The 25,709-nt window shown below is 39.7% G+C and overlaps 1 protein-coding gene across 4 annotated transcripts in view; it reads left to right on the top strand.

The window, feature by feature from the left end:
* The window catches only part of TANC1 (tetratricopeptide repeat, ankyrin repeat and coiled-coil containing 1), a 137,406-nt gene that overhangs the window by 34,938 nt on the left and 76,759 nt on the right, over positions 1–25,709 (top strand). For all 4 annotated transcript variants that reach the window (XM_083405148.1, XM_083405150.1, XM_083405149.1 and 1 more), the window contains exon 2: positions 12,879–12,960. In XM_083405148.1, coding sequence (XP_083261274.1) covers positions 12,900–12,960 — 61 coding nt within the window. In that variant the 5' untranslated portion in view covers positions 12,879–12,899. The remainder of the gene's footprint in view (positions 1–12,878; positions 12,961–25,709) is intronic.

Raw genomic sequence — 25,709 nt, 5'->3', positions numbered from 1 at the left:
GTTGCATCAAAAAACCCCTGCAGAATATTGTGGCACCTTTTTTAAGATTAACAGAAAGCATAAACTTTTGTGGAGTAGAACCCATTTCTTCAGCCCACATGTGTTTTGCATAGAAATATTGCAGACCTCCTGTATCAAGGTCTCTTCGCTCCATTGTTACCCACTTTTGACACACATTTTTCTGTACAGTACTTGTTTGTGAAAAATCTGCCATTCAAGGATAAAACTTCATGTATTTGTCAAATTTTATTATTTATTAAATTTGTATACCGCCCTATACCTGCAGGTCTCGAAGCGGCTCACAGGACAAAATCATGATATAAAAGCACAGAATACATCATCAAAATAAAAGCAAGAACAACTGAATAACCCACCCCCCATATTTAAAAAGGGCATTGAATGTCAGTCAACCAAAGGCTTGGTTAAAGAGGCACTTTTTGCCTGGCGCCTAAAGGTTTAATGAAGGCACCAGGCAAGCCTATCTGGGGAGAGCACTCCACAAATGGGGAGCCAGTGCAGAAAAGGCCCGTTTTCGTGTCGCCACCCTTCGGACATCTCCTGAAGAAGGCACATGAAGAAGGGTAGGTTCATATGGATGCAGGGAGTCCTTGAGGTATTGCAGCCCTGAGCTGTTTAAGGCTTTATAGGTCAAAACCAGCACTTTGAATTGGGCCCGGAAGCTAGTTCGTAGCCAGTGCAGTTGGACCAGATCAGTGTAATATGCTCAAACCGTCTTGCCCCAGTGATGACTGTAGTCTGCTAAAGACTGTGACAATAAGTCTCTTAATTTGTAAAAGTACTCCCAGTTTATTTGTTTTAATTTCATTTATGCCAAAATATTCTTTTAGAGTCTTCTAAAAGTTACTGATACTATTCAATTTCTTACCCTGTTACTTACTGGGAATAAATGGGAGTGGATTCCTAAAAATATGAAAAGGAAAAGAAACACCAAATGCCACCTCTCTTACCTCCCATTATTTTGCCAAGAGGAACTGAACACATTTTCCTAAGAGTGCACCAAATTCAAGTAGGTCATATAAAGCATTCCTTTGGTTTCTGTCCACCATCCTTAGAACTCCTTTTGAAAGTCTACCAAAACCCAAACCAGGACATTTTGTGCAAGCAGTACAAGGTATTTATAATATGGTCTTAACTGTTAGAGGCTGGGGCATGGGAATGAGGTTTCTAATGTTGATACACTTGCCAGCTTTATCACTGATGCTTTCACAACTTTTAAATTCACTGCCAGCTAATTCAACTATGTAAATAATTTGTGCTTTGTTTTTGTTTTTAAAATAATCATTCAGTTCATTGCTATCATATTGGGAGTAGGAGTAGGCTATAATTTTGTGTTTGGACTAATCATTTTCAGCAATGTGCTGAATTAATGTATTACCTAACCATAATCCTTTAAGGAAATGACCAGTCTGTAAAGCAGTCTCTGTAGGGTTTTGGTGTTTTGAGTGCAGTTGAGTTGAAGGAAAGATTGAACTAATCTGTGGGTGCTGAGTAGAGCAAAACATGCCTGTGTAACAAGATCATTTGAAAAGTTTTGCTATTTAGCTGACCTTTTTTCAGTATCGGGATCCCCCATAATTTGCAAGTCTGTTATTAGTGGCTAGTACTTTGGTACGGTAACCCTGTAATCTGCTGGTTGCTTTCTTTCTTCACAATATTGCCACACCAACTACGAGGGTGGAACCATGCTTTTAACTTTGAAAATGAGTACTGTTTTACCACAAATTGAGAGCATTTTAAGTTCTGCCTCGTGTCCTAGAAACGATGCCTAAATACATCTGAATGCCATTTCTGTTATCTTCCTTGTGCCAAAAACCTATCTTGGAGAAAAGCAGCTTTTTAAAGAGGTGTCTGAGGTTTGATGCCCAAAATCGCTTGTGGAGAAAATATTTATTTGAAATATTGATAGGCCTTCTTTTATGAGTCAAAGTCACCTGAGGCAGCTCACACAATATATAACACATAAAAACACATAACACATATTAATAATAGTAGTAGTAGTAGTGGTAGTAGTAGTAGTAGTAGTAGTAATAATAATGTATCCAGCCCTGAGCTTCAGCAATGGTCCAAACGATAGGTGTTAGGCCTCAGAGCTCCAAGAAGCTTGTCCATGTCCTCAGGCAACGTAAGCTGAAAGATACCCATAACAATTAGGCCTGAACTGGTTCTGTCCATCTGTCACTACGATGTCATACATGCTGCTTCAAAGTGTCTTGACATAGTGGTCACAATGCCCTTTTAAGGGTCCAGTGTATTGCAGGATCAGGTCCAAGAAAAGCTTCACCACCCGGAAAAAGTGCTATATCATGATATTGAGCAAACACAATGGTGATGGAAAAATATGGTCTCTCTCTGCCGCCGCCGCTACCACAGAATAAGACAGAAGCTGGATTCTTAACTGTGTTAGGTCATATTTGTTGCAAATCACTAGCCATTTCTGCTCAAGCCTTTTTCATCACTACCAGCGCCTCTGAATACAGTGGTACCTCGGGTTAAGTACTTAATTCGTTCCGGAGGTCCGTTCTTAACCTGAAACTTTTCTTAACCTGAAGCACCACTTTAGCTAATGGGGCCTCCTGCTGCTGCCACGCCACCAGAACACACTTTCTGTTCTCATCCTGAAGCAAAGTTCTTAACTCGAGGTACTATTTCTGGGTTAGCGGAGTCTGTAACCTGAAGCGTATGTAACCTGAAGCGTATGTAACCCGAGGTACCACTGTACTAGGAAGCTGATGTGACTCTGTGACTAGGTTGAGGGTGTTTGGGAACAATTGTTTGAGCCCTTAAAAGTGTCTGATCGAAGAAAGAACAAAAGACAGTAATAACAAGACAGAAAATCTATAAACAAAATCTATAGTAAAATTTAGAAACTGGAATATGTCCCACTTAGTGGAATTCCTTCACTTCTAGTTTAGGCAAGAGCAAAGCTTGAATGGATTGTTACTATATTGGACCTCTGATATATTAAGTGTAGAATAAAGCTGCTTAACATGGTGTTGCATTTCAGAAAGTGATGCTGTTTTTAGATAACAATTTGTTGAAATGTGCCTAACCGGTTCAACCACTTTTTTTGGCCAAGTTAAATATTCTCTTGCCTGTCCCGTGATTTTATGTTGTGTAATATGAAAGATGCAAGCCCTGCTAGGAAGAAATAGCTTTGACATGAATTACGACTTATTTTTAGTATCTGCTATTACAGAAATTGTGAATACTGAGAACAATTTCAAAAGAGCTAATCTGTGAACCCATTTAAAAATCTATGTAAGGATGTTTTCCAACACACAACCACTTAGAACAATTTTAGTTTACATATAATAGACCTGCAAAGACTGTCAATTAATCCTATAAACATTTGTCGTGTAAATCGGAAATAGCATTTATACAGCATCTTCTCTGAAGAATAGTGTGTATTTTGTTCCTTTTGCAACCTAGTCACACTTTGAAGTCATATCCTTGTTGTTGTTGCTTATTGAATTTATATACCGCCCTATACCTGGAGGTCTCAGGATGGTTCACATATGAAAACATAATATTGATGCCTTGTGTTTCATTTAGCATTGAACCAAATTTGGATTTATATCTGCCCATTTATTGGGACTGTCAGCTCTGGCAATACAGTCGTACCTCGGGTTACATACGCTTCAGGTTACATACACTTCAGGTTACAGACTTCGCTAACCCAGAAGTATTACCTTGGGTTAAGAACTTTTCTTCAGGATGAGAACAGAAATCGTGCAGCAGCGGCATGGCAGCAGCAGGAGGCCCTATTAGCTAAAGTGGTGCTTCAGGTTAAGAACAGTTTCAGGTTAAGAACAGACCTGCAGAACGAATTAAGTACTTAACCTGAGGTACCACTGTAATTAAATTGTTTGGGTGTGGTGGCAAAGGGTCTGGAGCAACAATATTGCCTGTCTGCTTTGGTGGAGCTATTCTTAGTGTTGTTCTTCTTCCTAAAATTCCCCCAGAGAGTTTTGAACAGTGCAGTAGGCAACATACAATATGTTGATAAACCCGAGAATTCAGCTTGAAACAAACAACCTATGATTGAATGTTGACTTTGCTAGCAGATTTTTATCTTCAGTAGATCAGCGCTGTTGCTATACTATTTCAAAATTGCTGCTTCAGGCATATATCTACTGTGGGAACAATGTGCTGGAAAGTGAAATAATATATTTCAGTCTTAACACCTGCTCAGTAATGAGACAGATTCCATATGAAGCTTACTCCTCAGGCAGTCTTAGAAAGCCTTGGCAGGCACTCTGTAGCCATCAACCAACATATGATAAAGGCTTTGCTGGGTTCTGATTATGATAATGATTTATTAAACCAGGCCAGGCCAGTGTTGTACCTACAACTCCCATCAACCCCAGCCAGCATGGCCGATGGTTGGGGATGATGAGAATTGTAGCCTAAAAAAAATTTAAAATAAAATCTGGACAGCCCATCATTGACTACCATTTAAATAAACCCATTACTTGTTGCAAACCTTCCCAAATTAGCCTTCTTTGAAAACTGGTGGGTGGCTTATATACAGTGCTACCTTGGGTTAAGTACTTAATTCGTTCCGGAGGTTCGTTCTTAACCTGAAACTGTTCTTAACCTAAAGCACCACTTTAGCTAATGGGGCCTCCCGCTGCCACCGTGCTGCTGCTGCGCGATTTCTGTTCTCATCCTGAAGCAAAGTTCTTAACCCAAGGTAATATTTCTGGGTTAGCGGAGCCTGTAACCTGAAGCGTATGTAACCCGTACCACTGTATCTGAGCTTTCATATGTTAAAAACTTAATACCATTTACATAGCAAACTTTTTCCTTTCATGCTGTCCCTCCCTTTTCCATGCGCATTACCACTTCTCCATTTCCTCTAAAGCAGGTTTATTTAACCTTTTCAGATCCAGGACCAACTTCTAACCTAAACATACAACCAAGTGCTTAATCTTTTTACTTAACAGGGGTCAGCAAACTTTTTCAACAGGGGGCCGGTCCACTGTCCTTCAGACCTTGTGGGGGGCCGGACTATATTTTGGAGGGGTGTGTGTGAAATGAATGAATTCCTATGCCCCACAAATAACCCAGAAATGCATTTTAAATAAAAGGACACATTCTACTCATGTAAAAACACACTGATTCCCAGTTTTAGAAGGCGATTGGGCCGGATTTTGCTTTGCTGATCCTCCCCCCCCCCTTTCACTTTCTTTTAAGAATAAATCAAGAGAAGGGTGGGAAGGTCATGTATCCACATGCAAACTACATATACATTATTAATTTTAAATGGGGGTATTCAGGGCTTTCCCCCCCAGGGGGAACTTGCCAGAACTCAGTTCTTGCACTGCTCAGGTGGGTTCTGGAACCTCTCAGGTGTTCATGGTGAATTCTGGAACCTCTTTGTCTAGAGAAATAGCTCTGAGGGTACTGATTACGTGCTTTCTTATTTTGTAAGGGGGCTGGTTTCCAACTTGCTCCCCCCTTCACTCCTCCAACAGCCACCAGACTTTTAAAAAATGTAGGTTCTCATCATTACCCTGATGAAGCATCATTCTGATTTTAATTAAAGAACGTTCATTGGCAGATGATGTTCAGCTGGAGTCACAGTGTAATGGGGAGGGTAGATGCCGTGACTGGCTGCTGCAGAGAAAGATGCAGAAGATGCCCAGATGGGGTAGAAAAGTTCTGCCAAAGGAGCATTTGGCCAGTTGTTTGAAAAGGGCAACATGTGTGGCACAGAGTAAGGAGGATTTCAGAAATATGTAACACAGTTTTATGGATGCTCCCTCTGTGTTATTGTATACTTTCCCAGGGCTTCACTAGACTTTCCCTATTTGGGGTTTTGTTTTTGTTTTTTTTAAAAAATGGTTTGATAAGCCACAAGACAGCTGTCTTGTAGGGGGTGCAGACTTTTTCTTTTAAAAAAAGCAGGGTTTTGTTTTTGTTTTTTTACTTTCCCCCTCTGGTTCTCCCAGTGGAGTGTAAAACTGCTGCTTTTCTGGGGTTAGTATGAATGTTTAATGTTTAACTGCTGTTTTGGCCTGTTGCCAGTTTTCTCTTGATAAAGGCAATGTGAAAAGAGGCCAGTGGCAGCAGCAGCTCTTCCAAATTCTTTTGAGAACATGAATAAAATATAATGGTCACTCCTCTGCCCGAAATATTGCTGCTGTTGAATTTCAAAGGGCTGGAGCAAATAGGGATGCAAAAGAGGACATTACAATGTTAAACAAATGCAATTGTGCAAAGGGTATAGGAAGGGAAAGGTTTTCCAAATCTTCTACTGCCCAGCCTCCTTAATTCTTTTATGCTTGTCTATTGGAAAAGAGCACATTGAGGGGGATGGGCCTGCAGTCTCCCATTTCACACACACACACATACGGACAAGATGTATGCACACACTCACACTTAGGCATGCACAAGCACTGGCCTGTAAAGATACGTACGTATACCCACTTTGCATTTTGCACTAGCATACATAGGACTGGAAAAGAGGATTAGATAGAGTGAGGACTTCCCTTTGCTCCCCACATAGCCACACATGCATGTGCAAGTGGGAAACATTGATCAATCAGTTTGTCAGTGGTAGACTATAGTCTTAAATATGCTAAACTCAATCTGGTTTGCCAAGTGATAAGTGATATCTAGGCAGGCATCCAATAAGCAGTTTGATCTGGTGACTGATAGAGACCTACTCCTAACCCAGCAGTTTATCTAGCGAGTTTTCCTTATTATTATTATTTTTTTAATAAACTAGAGCTGCAATGATGGTTGGGCGTTTATTTTGAAAAGACAACTTGAGAGAGACTGCCACCTTATTTGATCAGTTATAAACATTTATAGATTTGTTAAAATACCTATAGACAAGACTCTCTGAAGAAGTATATATATACGTGTGAGCAGAAGAGCCTCTCGTTTCTCTCTGTGTTAATTTTCTATTCAAAAGCATTCTTTTTCTGATACTTCTTTGCAGTGACGGTGTGCGTGCACACATATAAATTGTAAATATTGTAATGCTGTGTATAAATAGTATGGGGGTAATATGATTAAAGATGAATGTCTTTGTCTCCATCTTCCTTTGTGACAGCACAGCACCACGATTTTACAGTGCACATATAACTTGCAGAAATCCTTATTTTGATCAAGAGAGATAAATACTATTTGCTAATATAAGCACACTTGTAACTATGCTTGCCCTCATTATCCCCTTTTGGAGTTAACTATGGAGCCTTTGGCAATAGGTGAAGTACATATAGGCCTAATTCAGGTGATAGGAACTTAATCCTCCAAATAATGGTTTGGAGGCTCAAGAATGTACCATGGGCTTGTACTCTCCCTCTTCCCCTCTCTTATGTTGGTTGCTTTTTATTTGCCACGGCGATTCAGATAGACAAACTATGGTCAGTGTCATTTTCTAGAAGTCCTAATCATAGTTTGCCTATTTGGATGTCAAGTTGAACCACAACTAGTTAAAACCAAGGACTGAAGGGAAAAGAGGGGGACCCTCATAAGGTAACTTGCAATGGCCAATAGTTGTGAAGTGCTTTTGGGGACTTCTACCTTTTGTGGTGTATTCCTGTTATATCCGCAGTCAGCACAACCATGGCTCATCAGCTGGTGGATGCAGCATGTCTCTGGTCCCTGCTTATATTTGGTGATAAGGTTGCATGTGTTTGATGCTGTTTGAGAACTGAAGCATGAGATTGAAGTACCAAGGATATCTCCGTAGGAGAAATTGCTTCAAACTGAGTGAGAGTGCAAAGGAGTTTGGGGAAATACAGTTCTTTTTTGTGGTGTTCAGGACACTTATTTATTCAAGAAAAATTCTAAGCCTGTAGATACAGCAATAAAATATACAAAACATACTATTAATATAGTTACACTCTGGGGAGCAGTTAGCTATGGGGGGAAGAGGAAACTTTCAGTGGTGGTAGTGGGTCATGATGATGGGGGAATAGTTTGGTACAGTGGAACCTTGGTTGTCAAACGTAATCCGTTCCGGAAGACCGTTTGACCTCCGAAACGTTTGACAACCGAGTTTGCACTGTACTAAGAATTTGGAGTATAAAAGCTATTCGAAATGAGGGCAGCTTTGCCCTAGTTGGAACACTTCTAAGGTTTGGCATTTCTGAAGGAGACAGTTCTCTTCCTAACAGCAAAGGACTGCTGCAAGTTGTAGAACTACAACTCCCATCAGCACCATCCAGCACACCGGGTTGGCAGGAGTATGATTTTTCACAGCAGGAAAACAAACGATAGAAGTGAAACCTGGAGAGGAAAAGAGGGGCTTGGGATGAGAGACCATTTTAAATGTTCAGAGCACCGATAAGTACACCCCTGCTTTCTAATTTAACTTTTAGCTTCTGCCTAGCATAATTTTACACTCCTTTAAAAAACACCAAAATATTTATTATGATATGCATTTTGAAACAGTGGTGTTACTATCTATTGTTTATATTAAACTCTCAATATATATTTGTTCTCCCTCCAAGTTTTCTTTATTTGGGCATCTTCTTTTTTCAGTGCTTCGTTCTGAGCTGTCATCTGCTATTTCAAAGTCACCTTCCAAGTGTGCACACTGCATAGAATACCAATTAATTATTCACCACATGTCCTGATCTCACAGCAGATCAGTTAATATTTCCATGCTAAACTATAAATCACTGCCCCATTCAGTTCCAAAATATCCTTACTGTAGATGCTATTTATTGCCAAAGATTTTTCTACCAATAGAGCACATCCATCATGCCCATAATTTTGGACCTGTGGTAAATTAATAGTAAAAGGAAAGATGGGAAATAATATCCTGTGTGTGCATTTTAAAGGACTGCTGATACGGTACATGATATATCATTACAGATCCAGTTGGTTTGCTCCTCCTGCTTCAATTTTTCCAGACATTAGGACATGCCCTCTTGGCATCCCATTTCTTTTCAGATAGGATTGTTGGAAGTTTTGATGTTCATAAAGTCTCTTTATTGCTTTATGCTTTGCAGTTTCCCCTCTCCTTTCTATCAGTAGCATTGGAAGACAAAAAGCTAACCTGTAGGCCATCTTTAATCTTCCCTTTTTCTTCCAGCCTGATTCATAACCCAAGAGCAACCATAAGTCTTTCATTTTGCTTTTCTGTACACCATGTAATTCATTGGCAAGACCCTGTGGTTTTGACTGTACCAATTGCATACTAATAGTTTCCATTTATCTATCATCTATCTATCTATCTATCTATCTATCTATCTATCTATCTATCTATATCATCTATCATCTATCTATCTATCTATCTAACTAACTCTCATCTATCTATCTATATCTAATATATTCTAATATATATATTGTTCCAGCTTGTTACAGATTTTGGCTGAAACAAATTAGAACTGAACACCAGCAAGTCAACAGGAAAATGTTTTACAGGGCAATTGGTTGCAATTTGTGTAGGTTTCTGCATTATTTGCAGTTCTAAGGTCATCAGTCCAGCTATTTTTCCACAAAGCACAAAACTTCCCCTTGTTTACTTTTGGATGATTAAGGGCTTGCGGTCGCTCCCTTTCACTTCTGGTTTTCATGATGCAATGCTAAATCCATCTGGGAAGATTTACCCGGGATTTTTGCACAAGTCGCTGTTTTGGATGGTGCCACCCACACTGATCCTTCTAATCTCCAGTCTGCCATTTGAACTAGGAGGGAGTAACACTGGGACTGGTACAGTTCACCTGATACCTGAAAAATCCTCTGGAAGCATGTGAAAAATTTGTAATGGAGGCGGGAGGCTCTATCAGCTCAAACCTGCAAATGCTGTTTGAGAGATGAAGGAAATTGTTAGGAGCAAATCTACTTTTCTGAGGGAGGACAGTGTACTGCCTTGGGTTCATATTACACAGTGCAAAAGGAAAACTTAGGGCGCTTTTGCCTTTGCACATGGTAATCCTTTCCAAATCTGCTCAGAAGTAAATCCTGTTGAATTCTGTAGGCTTCCTGACTCCCAGGTAAATGAGGTTAGGATTGCAGGCTAAATGTTCTTTTGTACCTGGTAGACATCCTTAAAAAAAAAAAAAGAAGAATATGCATTTTGGCTGTTGTAGGGGTTGTATTCAGATTACAGATGTGGGAAAATGCAAAGACTGACTTTAAAGTGCTGTTTTGTGAAAAGGGCCTTGGGTTTCCCCCTAAAATTAGAACCATGCAGTCTCAAATGTTGTTCAGGAGCATGGAAAAGAGAACAATGGGGATTAAGAATGCAGTGTTTGCAAGAGGAAGTAGCAACAATGAAGGCTTCTAGTAGTTTTGGCTGGAATGTAAGAGATGTAAATCACAGCTGTCTCATGAACTTACAGTACTTGCACAGCTGTGGGACTTTGAAAACATCAAAGAAGCCTGCTGCTACTTTGGGCAGAGAACATATGCACTGCACTACATGGAACAATTTGGTCTTCTCTTGTAATTTAGAATTATAATATATATAACATGAGTTTTGCAAACATATAATTGTAAGACAAAAAGTACATTAATTAAGAATACTAAGGTTGGCAAACACCCATAAGAGGGTACATGCATATGCATTTTTAAAAGTTATCGCTGAGCTGCACAAGTAATGTTAGGATATTGTTTCTCTGTATTAACATCAGAAGTTTATAGGTGACTCCTGAGGCCTAATGGAACGAATGTCCCTTTTCTACTCCTTTCGTTCACTGGCTTTTCTGGACAACACATGGGTGGAATTGTTCTGTGGGAAATAACTAATGCCAGCCTAGTTGAGATTCAAGTTCAAGGTCTCTTCTTCTTACTAGACATTATTTCCACCCCCCAATATTTTCCCTATGAAGAAGAAGAGGAGTTTGGATTTGATATCCTGCTTTATCACTACCCTAAGGAGTCTCAAAGCGGCTAACAATCTGCTTTCCCTTCCTCCCCCACAACAAACACTCTGTGAGGTGAGTGGGGCTGAGAGACTTCAGAGAAGTGTGACTAGTCCAAGGTCACCCAGCAGCTGCATGTGGAGGAGCGGAGACGCGAACCTGGTTCCTCAGATTACGAGACTACCGCTCTTAACCAATACACCATACTGGCAGCACAGTTTTAGCCATGTGCTGTCTTCTCTGTGTGGCAAAACAGTCTCGCCTCCCCGCATGTTGGTTTTACCCACTTTTAATATCTTGGCTTCAGAGAAAATTGATTATTTGAGTAACGATGGCATGGTTGCAGATTTTGTGCCCACCAGATGTTGTGGCCTCCATCTTCCATTCGCCTCAGCCAGCTCTCTGTTCAGGGATGATGGAAACTATACTTCAGCAACATCTAGAGGGCACCAGGTTGGCTACCATTGAATTATCCATCCTTCCTGTCCATGCAGTGAGGGGAACAGGGGGAGCCCCTGAGCTCAAAGTTCATTGCTAAGTTTCATCCATATGTTGACAATCCCAGAAGTTCCAAATACTGCCTGAAGAAGCCAAATTTAGGGGAGCACAAGAAACTTCCTGAAGCACTGTTGCAATGTGGTGCCCTGCAGCCATTGTGGACTACAAATCCCATCATTCTTTACCATTGCCATGCTGACTGGGGCTGATGGGAGTTGTGGTCCACAAGTTCTACATAACACCACATTGTCTACCTCTGCACTATGGTATCCCCAAGGTGCAAGTTTTGCTATCCTGCGCATTTGTTATTGGGTTTTTTTGCAGCAATACTACAGATTCTGTGAATACTCATGAATGTATCATACATGTAAGACACTCATTTTATTAAACATGCTTAAGGGTGAAAGTTTTAATAAATGCTTAGACATTTTCGTTAGATCCCATGTCTTTCTACTTTCTGAGAGGAGATAAGCACTCTTTATTTTGATGTCTTGAATAGCAACCATGGTGTTGCTATTCACTCCACCCCAGGTCTAAAGATTTATAGATATGAAGAATTTATACAGGACATGTGGCTAGGACAGGACCTTGCTAAAAGTCTGTAGGTTAGAGAAGTGTGAACACTCATAGCCCTGGCATAGTTGCTGCCCAATGAAAAGTGAAATGTTGTAAATGAGGGCAGGCTAAAGTGGATTGAAGGGGGAAGAAGTGAGCAAGGCAAGAGATTTGCAAAAGCTACATGGAAAAAATGGGCAGAACTTGGCTCAGTTGAGCTATGTAAAATACCACAGGCTTGGAAATGGCAGCTCTTAAGATTTCAAACAGGGAAGAAAGCATGTACTCACTTTAAAGCTCCAAATTTAAACAAAAGAAGATTCCCAAGGTGTCAAAACTAGTTGAAACCAGCCAGGGACCACTCCTATGCAGGACTTTCATTCAGATGATGCAAGTAGTTACATATTTGGTAAGAATCTAGAATCGTCCCCCCCCCCAAAAAAAGTATAGATTTTTTAAAGTATCCTTACCTAATACAGGCTGCATTTTAGTTCTGTTTTTCACCAGGAGTTCTAAAGCACACAAGCATTTTCTTTCAATCTTCCAGTGTCTCAAATCAGATTTCTTTCAATTTATGGTAGCTACTGTGGTGGTATAGCTTATCTCCCCCTCCTCTTGAACTCTGGTCAAAAACCAGACATGTTTGTGCCAGAGTGCCTAACGGTAACTTATCCAGGTTTAGCCTCGTAACCTTAATTATATGTGGAATGTAGAGAATGTTGTGTGCTGTTTTTCTTTATAACAGGACAGTAAACCCCTAGTCACTTGGTATTAAAACATTCCTTGCAGCTTCACTGTTTGGTTTTACTAATGCAACATGGTTGTGTAAAGTAAAAGTGATCCCATAACATGTTTTGAATTAATATTTTGTTATACAAGTTCATTTTGAATGTGACATGCAAAAATTGCACACACTGGCATTGTGTCTGGGTGTATATGCACAGTCATTTAGAACTTTCTGTTTCCCTTCTTTAGGAAAAAAAGAACAGTGTTAAAATGTTAAAAGCCGTTTTGAAGAAAAGCAGAGATGGTGGAAAGGCAAGCAAGAAGGAATCTGGTAGGTATATTTAAATGTTGGTGAGCTACCAATTTTAATTACTGTGTGATTCCAAAAATACCTGCAAGGTTGGATTGAGGAATGTTGGGCAGATCCACACCATACATTAAAGACATCCAATGCACATTCAAAGCATGTCCCTACCCCCAAAGACTTAACTCATGGAAACTGTAGTTTCCCTGCACATAGCTACAGTTCCCAGCACCCATAACAAGCCAGAGTTGCCAGGTTTCTTTGTGGGAAGCCATGTGTTTAAAATGTGTGTTGCATGTGCTTTAAACATGCGTTGTGGATCTGCCTACTGTCTGCTCCATTATAGCACTACTTACCTTCTGCTCCTCCTCCCATTTCCTCAGTTTATGTCTTGGTTTCTACTTTAATGGATGATCCATTCGATGGTGGGAGATTGTTTCTGATCTCCACTTCATAAGTGTTACTGTGCCAGTAATGAACTCTGTTTAAATGACTTACAGAAAGAAGAAGGGAGTGGTAGGAGAACAAATGCTCTGTTATATCTCAGGCTATACGTACCTTGCATATGATATAGCACTATGGTGGCAGGATTCAGCTTCATAAGAATCTCCACTTCTTTAATAAATGTAAAAATTGTCTCGATTTTACATCTGTGAAAGTAGGCTTGAATGTACATGCCCAGTGGGCTAGTTCAGACACCCCCATGACCAACGAGAATGAACTGCACCCAGCAGTTATTTATTTTTTGGGAAATAGATTTGATATCATTTTCAACAAACCCAAACTTAACACAAAAACTCTGTAGTGGTACACATTCAAACAATGGCACCAAGTTTCAAAGGAAAGAAATTACATTGCAGTTGTTGCATCATTCAGTGCTGCAGGATCAAGTCTTTGCATTATGTGCCCCCCACTTCTCCCTTCCTCTGCAGTGACTATGAGGAGGAGATTGGGCACATTTGCTTTCCATTTTTGATTAACTACAGCTGTGTGTTTCATCCATGTCTGACATACTCTGGCAATCTTAACCATTGTTTGTTTGAAACAAGCCAACCTCATGACCCATTATTTGAGAGGGGAAGGCGGTGTGTAAACCTGAGGTTTACTCCAGCTTTTTCCCATCACAAAGAACCATACTTCATCATAGCACCCAAAGCCAGCTCAATGTCCACCAACATTTCAGGCAAAGAAGTGTTTCCATTCATGGGAATTGGTTTCAATGCTGTTTGTGGCTCCTTGCAGAAGCAGGAAAATTATGCGCAACAGATTCATGTTTCCTTAATGTACACACTTTATAGACAGTACACAGAATTCAGGTTTGCTTAATAGCAGCATTTGAGTTGCTTTGCCACAGAATTTTGGCACCAGTGCAGATTGCAAAGCAACCTGATTATGTCTAAAATGTCAAATAACAATTAAGATAGGAAGTCCCATGATTATGAGTCATAGGGAGAGCTCTTCTGCAGGTTACAGAAAGCAGCACATGTGAAATAAGCAGCATAGACGAAATATTTGTGCAAGACCTTTCCAGGCAGAATATCTCTTAGCATCAGATTTCAAGCTTTGGGAGTGTTAATGCTTTAAATTTTTGACAACTTTCCTAAGTTTCAAGGGGTGCCAATAAACAAATGTGAGCAAATGTGTTGTAGCGGTTAGCACATGGGTAGGAAAACTAAGGCCCGGGGGCTGGATCCTGCCAAATCGCCTTCTAAATCCGGCCCGCGGACGGTCCGGGAATCAGCGTGTTTTTACATGAGTAGAATGTGTGCTTTTATTTAAAATGCATCTCTGGATTATTTGTGGGGCATAGGAATTTGTTCATTTTTATTTTCAAAATATAGTCTGGCCCCCAACAAGGTCTGAGGGATGGTGAACAGGCCCCCTGCTGAAAAAGTTTGCTGACCCCTGGGTTAGGGTGTGAGATTAGGGTGGGAGAGAATCCCACTCACTCATGAAACTCACAGGGAGTGACAGCATGGGTCAGTTTCTATATCTAACCTACCTCACAGAACTGTTGTGAAGGTAAAATGTGGTGCATGGTTAGGGGTTGCTGAGCCGCTTGGAGGAAGAATGGGATAAAAATGTAATACATAATTCTCATATGGTTCTAAAAGCCAAATTGTGTTTTACAGGCAGATGCTTATAGAATGATACCATTCAAATTCAAATAGACTAAGAAAGTTAGGTGTAATTATGAGAATACACTAAGTTAATACTTAGGTGCACAGGATATCTTAGTTAAAGTTACTGTCCTTATCACTTAGCACAGGGATAGTGGGCATGCTGCCTTCAAGACTCTGGGACTGCCAACTCTCATTAGCCCCACCCAGCTTGGCCAATGCTGAGGGCACCACTGGAGCACTTCCATGTTGACTACCTCTGACTTATTAAATGAAAGTATTAACCGAGAATTTATTAATTTTAAAGTCAAAAGTCAAAGCACATTTGTCTTTTAATTACCCCAGAAACAAGGCAGAAAATAACTGGACCACATATATCAAGGTCCAGCATTCAGCTGCTTTTTAAAGAAGTCCGTTGATAGAATTTATTGTCCAATGCTTGCCATGATCATTCCCCTTTAAACCACAGTAGCTGCTAATAATTTGCTTGGCAGCCACTCACAGCTGTCTCTGGGATCCTCAAATGATTTAAAACAAAAAAATGAAAATGAACGGTGATGTCAATTTCTAATCTCATCGTGGCCTCCTGACCTTTATATGGGCGTAGGTCAAATATTACTTCCGCCCACTGTGGCTAAAAGTGTTGTCAGAGCAGGTGTGTAACCTACACCTTGCATTTCTCTCTGAGAGGGAGTAGCTCATCTAACCAACAAGTCTGAAGTTCATTTCGGAACATAAATCATTTTGTCTCTAATTTCCATCTTAGTTTTTAGCAAAGCGAGTTACAGTTGCTAAGGCTATCTATTCTGAGAACCCTGAAATATCTTCCATAAGTAAGAGATCCCCACTTTCTTAAACACGGTAATCTCATACTTGAATAAAATTGCCTAAGATCATGATACTGGTCTCATTAATAAAGGGTTTACATAAGATCTGGTTTTTCAAATATGTAATTTAAATTCTCAATTCTGAGTTGTTACTGGGCCAATATCTACGGGATTTACTAAATAATTACCAAACCACCAGACTTAACAGAATTTTGTCATTTATCAGGGAGTCCCAAAAACTATTTTTAAAATGTCTTTTTAATTGGTAATCATGTTGTGCTTATTGCCATGTTATAAGCATGACGATTGTGGTGCTTCATTGATTTCAGGTGTAATATGCACTCATGTCTATGGACCCAACTATTGTTGGAGTAGATACCCTAAAATAAGTGGCAAACTCCACTTTTTCCTGCATTTACCAAAGGGGCAGCTGAAGACTGGTATCTCACTACATTGCCAGTTTCATTGTCTCTGGCTATCTGCAAAAAATTAAGGGTTTGGGGAGAGAAAATGAATGCTGTTTTTCTTGGAGATCATCATTTGTTCTTAGCAAGTCCCTGAGCAAAACAGGAACCCAGTCCACCCAAACCTCCTAAACAAAACTCCTCCTTGCTGTAGCTGTTTTTTTCAATAATGAGTACCAAAGAGGAAGTAAAAGCATAGGTATTAGTGACAATTGCATTCTTAGAATAGAAAAGAGAGTGGATGAATTGCTACCAAAATAGAATTTAATTAATAAATTTTAGTGCGAAATGAGTACAGTCATGGGTAGGCAAACTAAGGCCCAGGGGCCGGATCCGGCCCAGTCGCCTTCTAAATCCAGCCCGGGAATCAGCGTGTTTTTATTTAAAATGCATCTCTGGGTTATTTGTGGGGCATAGGAATTCATCCCCCCCCCCCAAAAAAAAATATAGTCTGGCCCCCCACAAGGTCTGAGGGACAGTGGACCGGCCCCCTGCTGAAAAAGTTCGCTGACCCCTGAGTACAGTGGTTGTGGTTGGGAGAGGGTTTTAGATCAAATGGTGCAATGGCGTCTGTTGAACTGTTGGTAGTATAGCTGACTAAGAACAGATGTGTGCCTTTAACATATACACCTCAAGCGAGCTTTTGCCCTTCTGATCCATGGGATATGTTATGTACAGTGGTACCTTGGTAGTCAAACAGCTTGGCTCCTAAACAAATCGGCTCCTGAATGCAACAAACCCAGAAGTGAGTGTTCCGGTTTGCGAACCTATTTTGGAAGCCAAACGTCCGGCGCCGCTTTTGTGGCTTCTGATTGAGTGCAGGAAGCTCCTGCAGCCAACCAGAAACGGTGCCTTGGTTTTCAAACGGTTTCAGGAGTCAAACAGACTTATAGAACGGATTAAGATAACCAAGGTACCACTGTATTTTGTTTTCTCATTTTATATTTTTATGTTGTAAGCTGCCAACAATTTTATGTTGTAAGCTATCTTTGGAAGAAAGACAGTATATAAATTTAAATGATATACTAATAGTAATCATCATCATTATCATCATCTCTAAAGAAAAAAATATAATCCATGCAAGGGCTGCTGTGGAGCTAGGCTGGAGAGGGACAGCTTATCACTGAGGAGGTAGAAAGGGAAATTTACCTTTTGCCAGACAGAGTTAGGGTGGGGGAACAGGGAAGTCTATGAAAGTGTCAGCAATCATCTCTTGCATTAGCTATTATTTTTCTACAGGCTCTTCCCTCATATATCTGTTGCCAGGCAGGCATCTGGGGGAGAGCATCACAACAAGCTAGTTGCAACTGCCAAACAACCAGTCAATGCAAACCAAGATTCGCACATCAGCTTCAAACCGTAGTTTCAGATCTTGGTTTGTTGGCCCCAAACAACCATAGCTGGTTAACTAAGACAGATTTGAAGTACAGTGGTACCTCAGGTTACAAATGCTTCGGGTTACAAGCACTTCAGGTTACAGACTTCGCTAACCCAGAAATAGTACCTCGGGTTAAGAAATTTACTTCAGGATGAGAACAGAAATCACGTGGCGGCAGCGGGAAACCCCATTAGCTAAAGTGGTACCTCAGGTTAAGAACAATTTCAGGTTAAGAACGGACCTCCGGAACGAATTAAGTTCTTAACCAGAGGTACCACTATAGGTATGCCATGGTTTAGTGTTGTGTTCAAACCCAGGCCAGGCATTGTATCTTAGTCTGAGACTTCTAATTTGAAACATAGATGTGACCTTTGCATGTCTTTGAAGCTGTCTGATTAAATACAGGTATTTGGGCATGGTTGCCAACTAAGGCAATAGTTGTGTTTCCGTGATATGCTTCCAATGCTTTTTGATAAGCCTTGGTTTTCAAAATCACAAAATAGATTTTGACATCTTAAGGCTTAATAGGCTAATCCAGTTGGTGATTTTGTTTTGCTTTGTAGGCCTTCTCAGATAAACTTTGAATTTTAAGTGAAAAGAACTTTCTGGCATGAAAAGTTCAGATCTGTTAGTTTTAAATGTTGAACTTGGGCTGGAATCTTTTCAAGTTACAGTTTGACTTTTGGTCATTCTTCTAAATACATTCCTCAACAGAAGATGCTTTGTTTCATACTGAATATATGGGTCTGTTTCTGATTTATTCCGTGCTGCTGTGCCCATTTTTCTGTGGTTCTTGGTTAGTATAAAAGAGTTCAGTACAGTGGCATTTCTGCTGAGCAGTAGGTATTTTGTGTGGAATTACAGTTTCTAGGGAATATTTTTAACTCCAATGGGATCTTTAAGTATCAACACTAGTGTTTGATATTTAAATGAACCATAGGCATTATTTACTTCAGAACGGCCTAATAATTATAGGTAGGTAGCCGTGTTGGTCTGCCGTAGTCAAAACAAAATTTAAAAAATCCTTCCAGTAGCACCTTAGAGACCAACGTAAGTTTGTTATTGTTATTGTTATTGGTATTGCTTTTGTGTGGTATCTGAAGAAGTGTGCATGCACACGAAAGCTCATACCAATAATAAACTTAGTTGGTCTCTGAAGTGCTACTGGAAGGCCTAATAATTGATACTGTTGCAAAATTATGGCATTGGATCCAGAGACGTTTTGCATCAGTGAGAAGACTTCTGCTTGCGCAAGACAGGACAAGCCAAAATTCTCCCAATTTTTCCATTCCTCTGCTACCCACTGTGCTCCATCACATTTGACCCTCAAAAGTGCTTTTTCAGGGGATATAGGGAGCCCTACCTATTGCACAAGACAAGTCTCAGAGTTCTATCTTTGTGTTGTCTTTCACTTAGAACAGAGCTTAGTTAGTGTATCAGCTGCAGTGTGTTAGTGTTGTTTTTCTAACTAGAGGCCAATGCCATTTGTCTTTGAACCAGCATATAGCTACTGTAATTACAAAAAATCGCCATATTGTTGGAGTGAACTATTTACGTCCATTCTTGAGACACCATTCCTTGATCATTCTTTTCTAGCGACCCCATTTTTCTTCTAAGTTTGTCATGATTTTGTTTTAACAATTGCATGTTTTCAGTTTCTGACATCTTTAGTCTTAGATATGCACAGATCCAATTTTTGTTCCTTACGTTTCACTGAAAATTCACTGCTTAAGATTTCTAATTATAATCTTTTCCCTAAATGATAGGGCTGCTGTTCTGTTGTTATCCTTTAGTTTTCCACTGCTTTCTCTATGTTTGATCACTTTGTTCTTTTATTTGATCATCCTTTTGTTTGTTTTTTAAGTGCTGTCCTTCCTTGGTTTAATTCTTAATGCTTTCTTTGAAGTTCTGTTAGTGGATTCTTATCTTCTTTCTCTTGATCAGTTGGTGTCACCATTAGATTATGTTCTTGGTCATCATCTTTGTGCATTTCACCCTTTCTCCACTTTCGCTAAAATTATTGTTTCATTTGGTTTTCAGTATCACATTATGTAGATAACATCAGGACTTAGCAAGCAGATGTATCCCTTACTTTTACCTATGGTTCTTTCAAATATTTCTAACTTTACTGCTGCAGTTCTTATAATGACATTAAATGTTTTGTTACTTTGACAAAATAAGACTGAGTTTCTACTTTTACTTCCCAGATATCTACACTATTCTTGTTTTGTTTTGTTTTTAAAACAATACCATATTATAATAGCTTGGGTGCTACTTTTGATTTTTGTGAGTTTTTAATCAACTCCTATAATCTTCCATGGGGTCGGAAATGACTAAACAACAACAACAAATAATCTTCCATCTACTTCTTTCTGTTGGGTCCAAAAAACCCTTTCGTTTATGTTCTTCCATTAACTTATACATATTTTGCTTGCTAGCATTCTGGTTTCCCATCCTTGCCCCTAGTTTTTTCCTTGAATTCGTCTACGCATTTGATTCAACCTTACAACTTCCTCTGTGTTTTTGCTTTAGGGAGTGACTGGGCAACAGATCATATGTTTTGTGTGTGGAAGCTGGCAGGTTCAATTCCTGACATTTCCACTTAAGGTGATCTGGTAGCAGATGATGGGAAACATCTTTGAGTTAGTTGCTGGAGAGCTGTTGTCAGTCAGAGAAAAAAATATATACTGGTGTCAATGGATTCATGGTCTGAATATGCAATAATAACTAGGTAGGCTGAGCCCACGTTTAAAATCCCTGCCAATACCCCTCCTCCCAAATTCTTCCTGAGGATAGGAATCACTTAATATATGTGCCTGTTCAATGACTTTGATCTGCGGTACTCATAATGTCCATTCAGCATTAAGGGAAAGAGAATAAATGATTGAAATATAAGTTATAATGCAAAAGAAATAAAATGGCTGTTTCGGCAGCAGATAAAGGAATACAACAGGATGGGAAGTCAAAATGTAAGACATTATTATATTGAAAGTAAAGTGACTGATGTAAATTTTTGTGTAAAAATATATATATGATAAAATATATATCATTAAAAATACTGTCCATTCAGCATTATGATGAGTTGTTACACTAGTGTAGCAGCACCTGTGCGCTGGAATTCCCTGACTATGGGCATTAGCAGGCATTCTCACTATGTAGTTTTAGATGTCTGCTGAAAACTCTTCTGTTTCAACAAGCCTACTGAGATGCATGATTTAATTACTTGCATGTGTTTTACATTTTTATAGATTTTCATCTTTGTTTTTTATGGTGATGGGCAGTTTCCAGCCCAAGGATTTCTACTTTTGCAACAGAACTTCCCTCCTCTCCTTTCCTGTGCACATCCTACCCCGCCCCCCAGTCTGCTCCAGAGGGTTGTGGGGGGAACCCTATGTCAGATTTAGGGTGGGGGAGAGGGAAGTTCCATCGCACAAGCAGACATTCTTGTGCTTTAGCTGTACACTGCTTGGATAATTTTTAAAAATGAAGCTGATTATACATTTTCTAACTAAAGAGAACAAATTAACCTCAAACGTCACAGTGAATGGAAACATTTGGTTGTGGCAAATTCTAGCTGCTGCATCTGTGGAAGAGAGCTTTCTGGACTTTGCATATAGCTTTTTTTTTAAAAAAAAAATGCACACGGGACAGTTAGTGTGCACATCATGAGCTTTGAAATGCGTTAAATGATTTGGCCACTGTTTCTGCATTCTTGTACAGTGGTACCTTGGTTTAAGAACAGCTTAGTTTATGAACAACGTGGATTAAGAAGTTTGTGAAGTTTGCCTTGGAAGCAGAACATGTTGAGTGTGTACCATTTGTAAATTAGGTCCCCCACTGCTATGGGAAAGCACACCTTGGTTTAAGAACACTTTGGTTTAAGTACGGATTTCCAGAACAGATTAAGTTCATAAACCAAGGTACCACCGTATATATGTCAGGTATAGATAGATAGATAGATAGATAGAAGATAAATATTCTTAAATATCATCATGGTTTTTTAAATAAAAGAATCTCACAGGAAGGATGTATATCCTAACGTCTTGCTGGGAGTACTGAACTGAATGTTTTGTCTTTCTTTCATTATATGGTTTGTGTTTAATGGCTCTCATAAAAAGGAAGGACATAGTTTTTCCTTCTGTTATTCAGTGGTATAAATAAATGTTGCTTAGTGCTGCCTTTAGCTATGCATGCATGGACATATATTGCTTTACAGTATATGGCTTTCTCTTAATTATAGTGTTTGGAGATGTGTTGTACTACAGGTCAAGATAGATGATGTGCATCCTTACACATGTCTAATAACTGATGTTTTAATAATTGTGTGCGTTTCTTAGACCTTTTTTTTTTACAGACACTGCCCTTCATCTGTAGGTCTCAGGGTGGTTCTCAGCATCAAAGTACAAGACAAAAATACATAATAAAACAAGGACAAAAGCAAAATAAGAGAATAACACCCCTCCCCCCCCAAAAAAAAACATTCAAAAGGGTATAGGATGTTAATTAGCCAAAGGCCTGGTTGAAGAGGAGCATTTCTGCCTGGTTCCTAAAGGGGTATCATGAAGGCACCAGCTTAAACTCCCCACAGAGAGCATTCCACAAATGGGGAGCCATTGCAAAAAAGGCCCATTCTTATGTTGCCACCCTCCAGACTTCTCATGGCAGAAGCACACACAGTAGGGCTTCAGATGCATAGCTGTCAACTTTCAGATTTGAAAATAAGGGATCAGCAGCCTCGAAAATAAGGGATCAGCAGCCTCACCTGTCCCGGGGACAGTCTACAGGATATCTAACAATCCGGGATAGCAGCGGGAAACGGCGCTGGAATAAGGGAATTTCCCGCAAAAAAAGAGAAGGTTGACAGCTATGTTCAGATGATGATCACAGTGTCTGGGTAGGAAAAAGAGGTACTGTGGTCCTTAATGGTTTAAGGCTTCAAAGCTCAAAATCAGCACTTTGAATTGGCCCCAGAAACTAATTTGTAGCCAGTGCTTTACAGGTGACACTGGATTGTGCTAGTACACACTGCTAAAATCATGGGTGTTTTGCTTTCGTTGCTGCTAGAAGTTAAGCCATGATTTGGTTTGGCACTTCATTCAGCTTTTAAACCATAGTTAAGTTTAACTGTTACTTGAAGTGAGATGCAGATGAAGGCAAAGTAGCTAATGGCGTTAACTTCTCTTGCCCAACTGTTTTGTATCTTCCCTTCCCCTCCACTTCATAGCTATGTGGGACAGAGGTAGATAACTGAAGTAAAACTTAAATCCACAAACTTCACAAATACATTTGTCTGCTTTAACTTCATGGCTGCTGTGTCCCAGTTTCGTATTGCTCTTAGGCTCCTTCCATCTTATTTTATCTTGAGCACATAATACTCTTGTATAGATTCTTATCATGAAAACTATATAGGTTGGACATTGTGTGCATTACTGTAAATTTGATTCCCACTTCGAAGGTTAGAAGCACTGGAATCGTAGAATTATTCCGAGTTGCGTGTTCCTGAACATTTTTTTTAACTTGAGAGCAGCATTCAGGTCTTGTATACAGTGGTGCATTTTAAGCCGTCGTCTTCATCGTGTTTGATTTTCATATACTACAGAGGCTCTAAAAGTTTCTCATGTTTCTTATCCCTTTTTCAATTGATGGATTAGATACGGGATTCGAGTTCTGTTTTCAAGCTTGTATGTCTTACAGAATAATTATTTGTAGTATCATTATACCGTCTCTCTTTAAAAGATGTTAATCTGATTAAGCCCTTTAGCTGCATCCGATTTGCCATTGGGAATTCAGTTACATTTTCAAGACATGCCCCTTCTTTAGAGCCATCACTGGTTCACTGGTTATACTGGATGCCAGAGATAAAATGGTGAAACAGAAAGTTAACAGAAAGCAAGATTGCTTGGGAGTTTATTTGATATTGCTGGAATATCAAGGTGCTCCAGGATTGAGAGGTGGTGTTTTATCTGGTCAATGGTTTTTAAAGAATATTGTAGCATAAAGGAAATTTATATGTATATACAGTGGTGCCTCGCAAGACGAAATTAATTCGTTCTGCGAGTTTTTTCGTTCTACGAGTTTTTTCGTCTTGCGAAGCACCACTGCGTATTGACGGTTTCCCGTAGGAATGCATTTGCGGTTTTAAAAAAAAGGCGCAAGACGTTTCGTCTTGCGAAGCAAGCCCATAGGGAAATCCATCTTGCGAAGCAACTCAGAAAATGAAAAACTCTTTCGTCTTGCGAGTTTTTCGTCTTCCAAGGCATTCGTCTTGCGAGGTACCACTGTATAATGAAAAATTATGTTTGCGAATATTCAAATGGATTTTTAGTATGTTAGGCACTTAATAATTACTTGGTTACAGATAAATAATTGACTGAATAAGTATGTACATAAAATACAACAAATATGTATTTCAATGTACAGTCAGTTGTGGGAGAGCTTTATTTATTCAGTGGATCAATAATAGCTAAATCAGGCTTCTAGTTCTTTTTATTTTCTTCTAGTTCTTGTTATTTTCTGTTTCTAGTCATCTCTATTACTAATAGTTACGATCAATAAACTTCTTAATTTATTAGTACATTTCATAATACATGTAAGTATTAACAGATTACTATCACTTAAAATAAATTCCTATAGCATATTAAATCATAATTTGACATTCACTCTTGGTTTTAGCGCCTCAGGTTGTTGACTTATGTTATGAAACTCTGAGGCATAGTTTAGACAATTGTCACTAAACAGTGATCCAGATGAGCCCCAGGTTTGTGTGTTCCCCTTCCTATCCCTTCATACGTGCAAAGGAAAGAGTCACAGTTTCACTTTTGACTAAGCCACAGTTTCCTGTTACATATGAATTCTGGTAACTGTGGCTTATTTTAACTCCTAGATAGTTTGTTTTATCAAACTAAAATAGGGATGTGGAACCTGAGGCCCTTTATATGTGACCAAGGCAGCAGTCCAACAACATCTGGAGGGCCACAGGTTCGCCATCCCTCAGCTAAATTTAAAACACATCATGGATGCCAAGTTTTATATAATGGGGCATTGTGGCTTAATTAGAAGTAGAAGTGGAAGATTTGCTCTCCTCCTTTTGCATGTGAACTAACGGGAGATAAAAGTGATACAAGTGGACAGTCTATGCTAAGGGTCACTCTGGCTTAGTTGCAATAATTATATTGGGCTTAATTTTTTTGCCTCTTGGTTGGTGTATCTTGGTTACTCATTTTGCATTAACTGCATTCATAATACTTCAGAGTATGTGTAGATAATTCAGACATCAACTCTTGCTGTTTATTTTGTAGCTACCAAAGCCTTTGACTGCTTGAACAGGTTGTTATTATGCATGCTTCTTATAAAACAATCTGTGTTAATACATTTAACACCACTTATCTTTTAGGTTAATGGGACTCAGTGCCAGATAGTAAGTGACTGATCTGAAATACTTTCAGGCATAAACAAAAATTAAGTAGAAGATCAGGAGAATCTTTATTTGCACCAACCACTAGCCAAAGCCATAAAATAAAATGTACTGAAGATAAAGCTAAAGGCTTAGCTATACAAAATACATTCTAGAGGTTTACATCAATAATCAAATAATAGATCTCTTTCTAATTGCCCCTGCTAATTTTTTTTTTGCAGTTTTTACTGTTACCTGATGTCAGGGGTTCAGGAGCAGAGGCACAGGAGAGGGAGGAAATGGAGAGCGAAGGGGAGGAGTCCGAAGGAAATGTCAGCGATGACAGCAATCCGAGGTCTCTGAGTCTTTCCAGTGACTCGGAGGATTCACAGAAAGGGGCCCCCATAGTCGGGGCAAGAGGAGTGCCCAGGGGGACACCTCGGGAAGAAGGGGCCAGAGGGGACTCAGAGAGCAGCAGCTGGAAATCAGGACCAGCGTCCCCCCCAGAGTGCAGTAGGGGGGAGGAGTCCCAGGCATCGGGATCAGGTGGCGCGCGGGCAGCGGGAGAACATGAGGCAGGAGTGACCACACCCC

This window comes from Podarcis tiliguerta (genome assembly GCF_965153285.1).
Source record: "Podarcis tiliguerta genome assembly, chromosome: 1".
Classification (NCBI taxonomy): Eukaryota; Metazoa; Chordata; class Lepidosauria; order Squamata; family Lacertidae; genus Podarcis; species Podarcis tiliguerta.
This window is presented reverse-complemented; position numbering and strand designations above follow the sequence as displayed.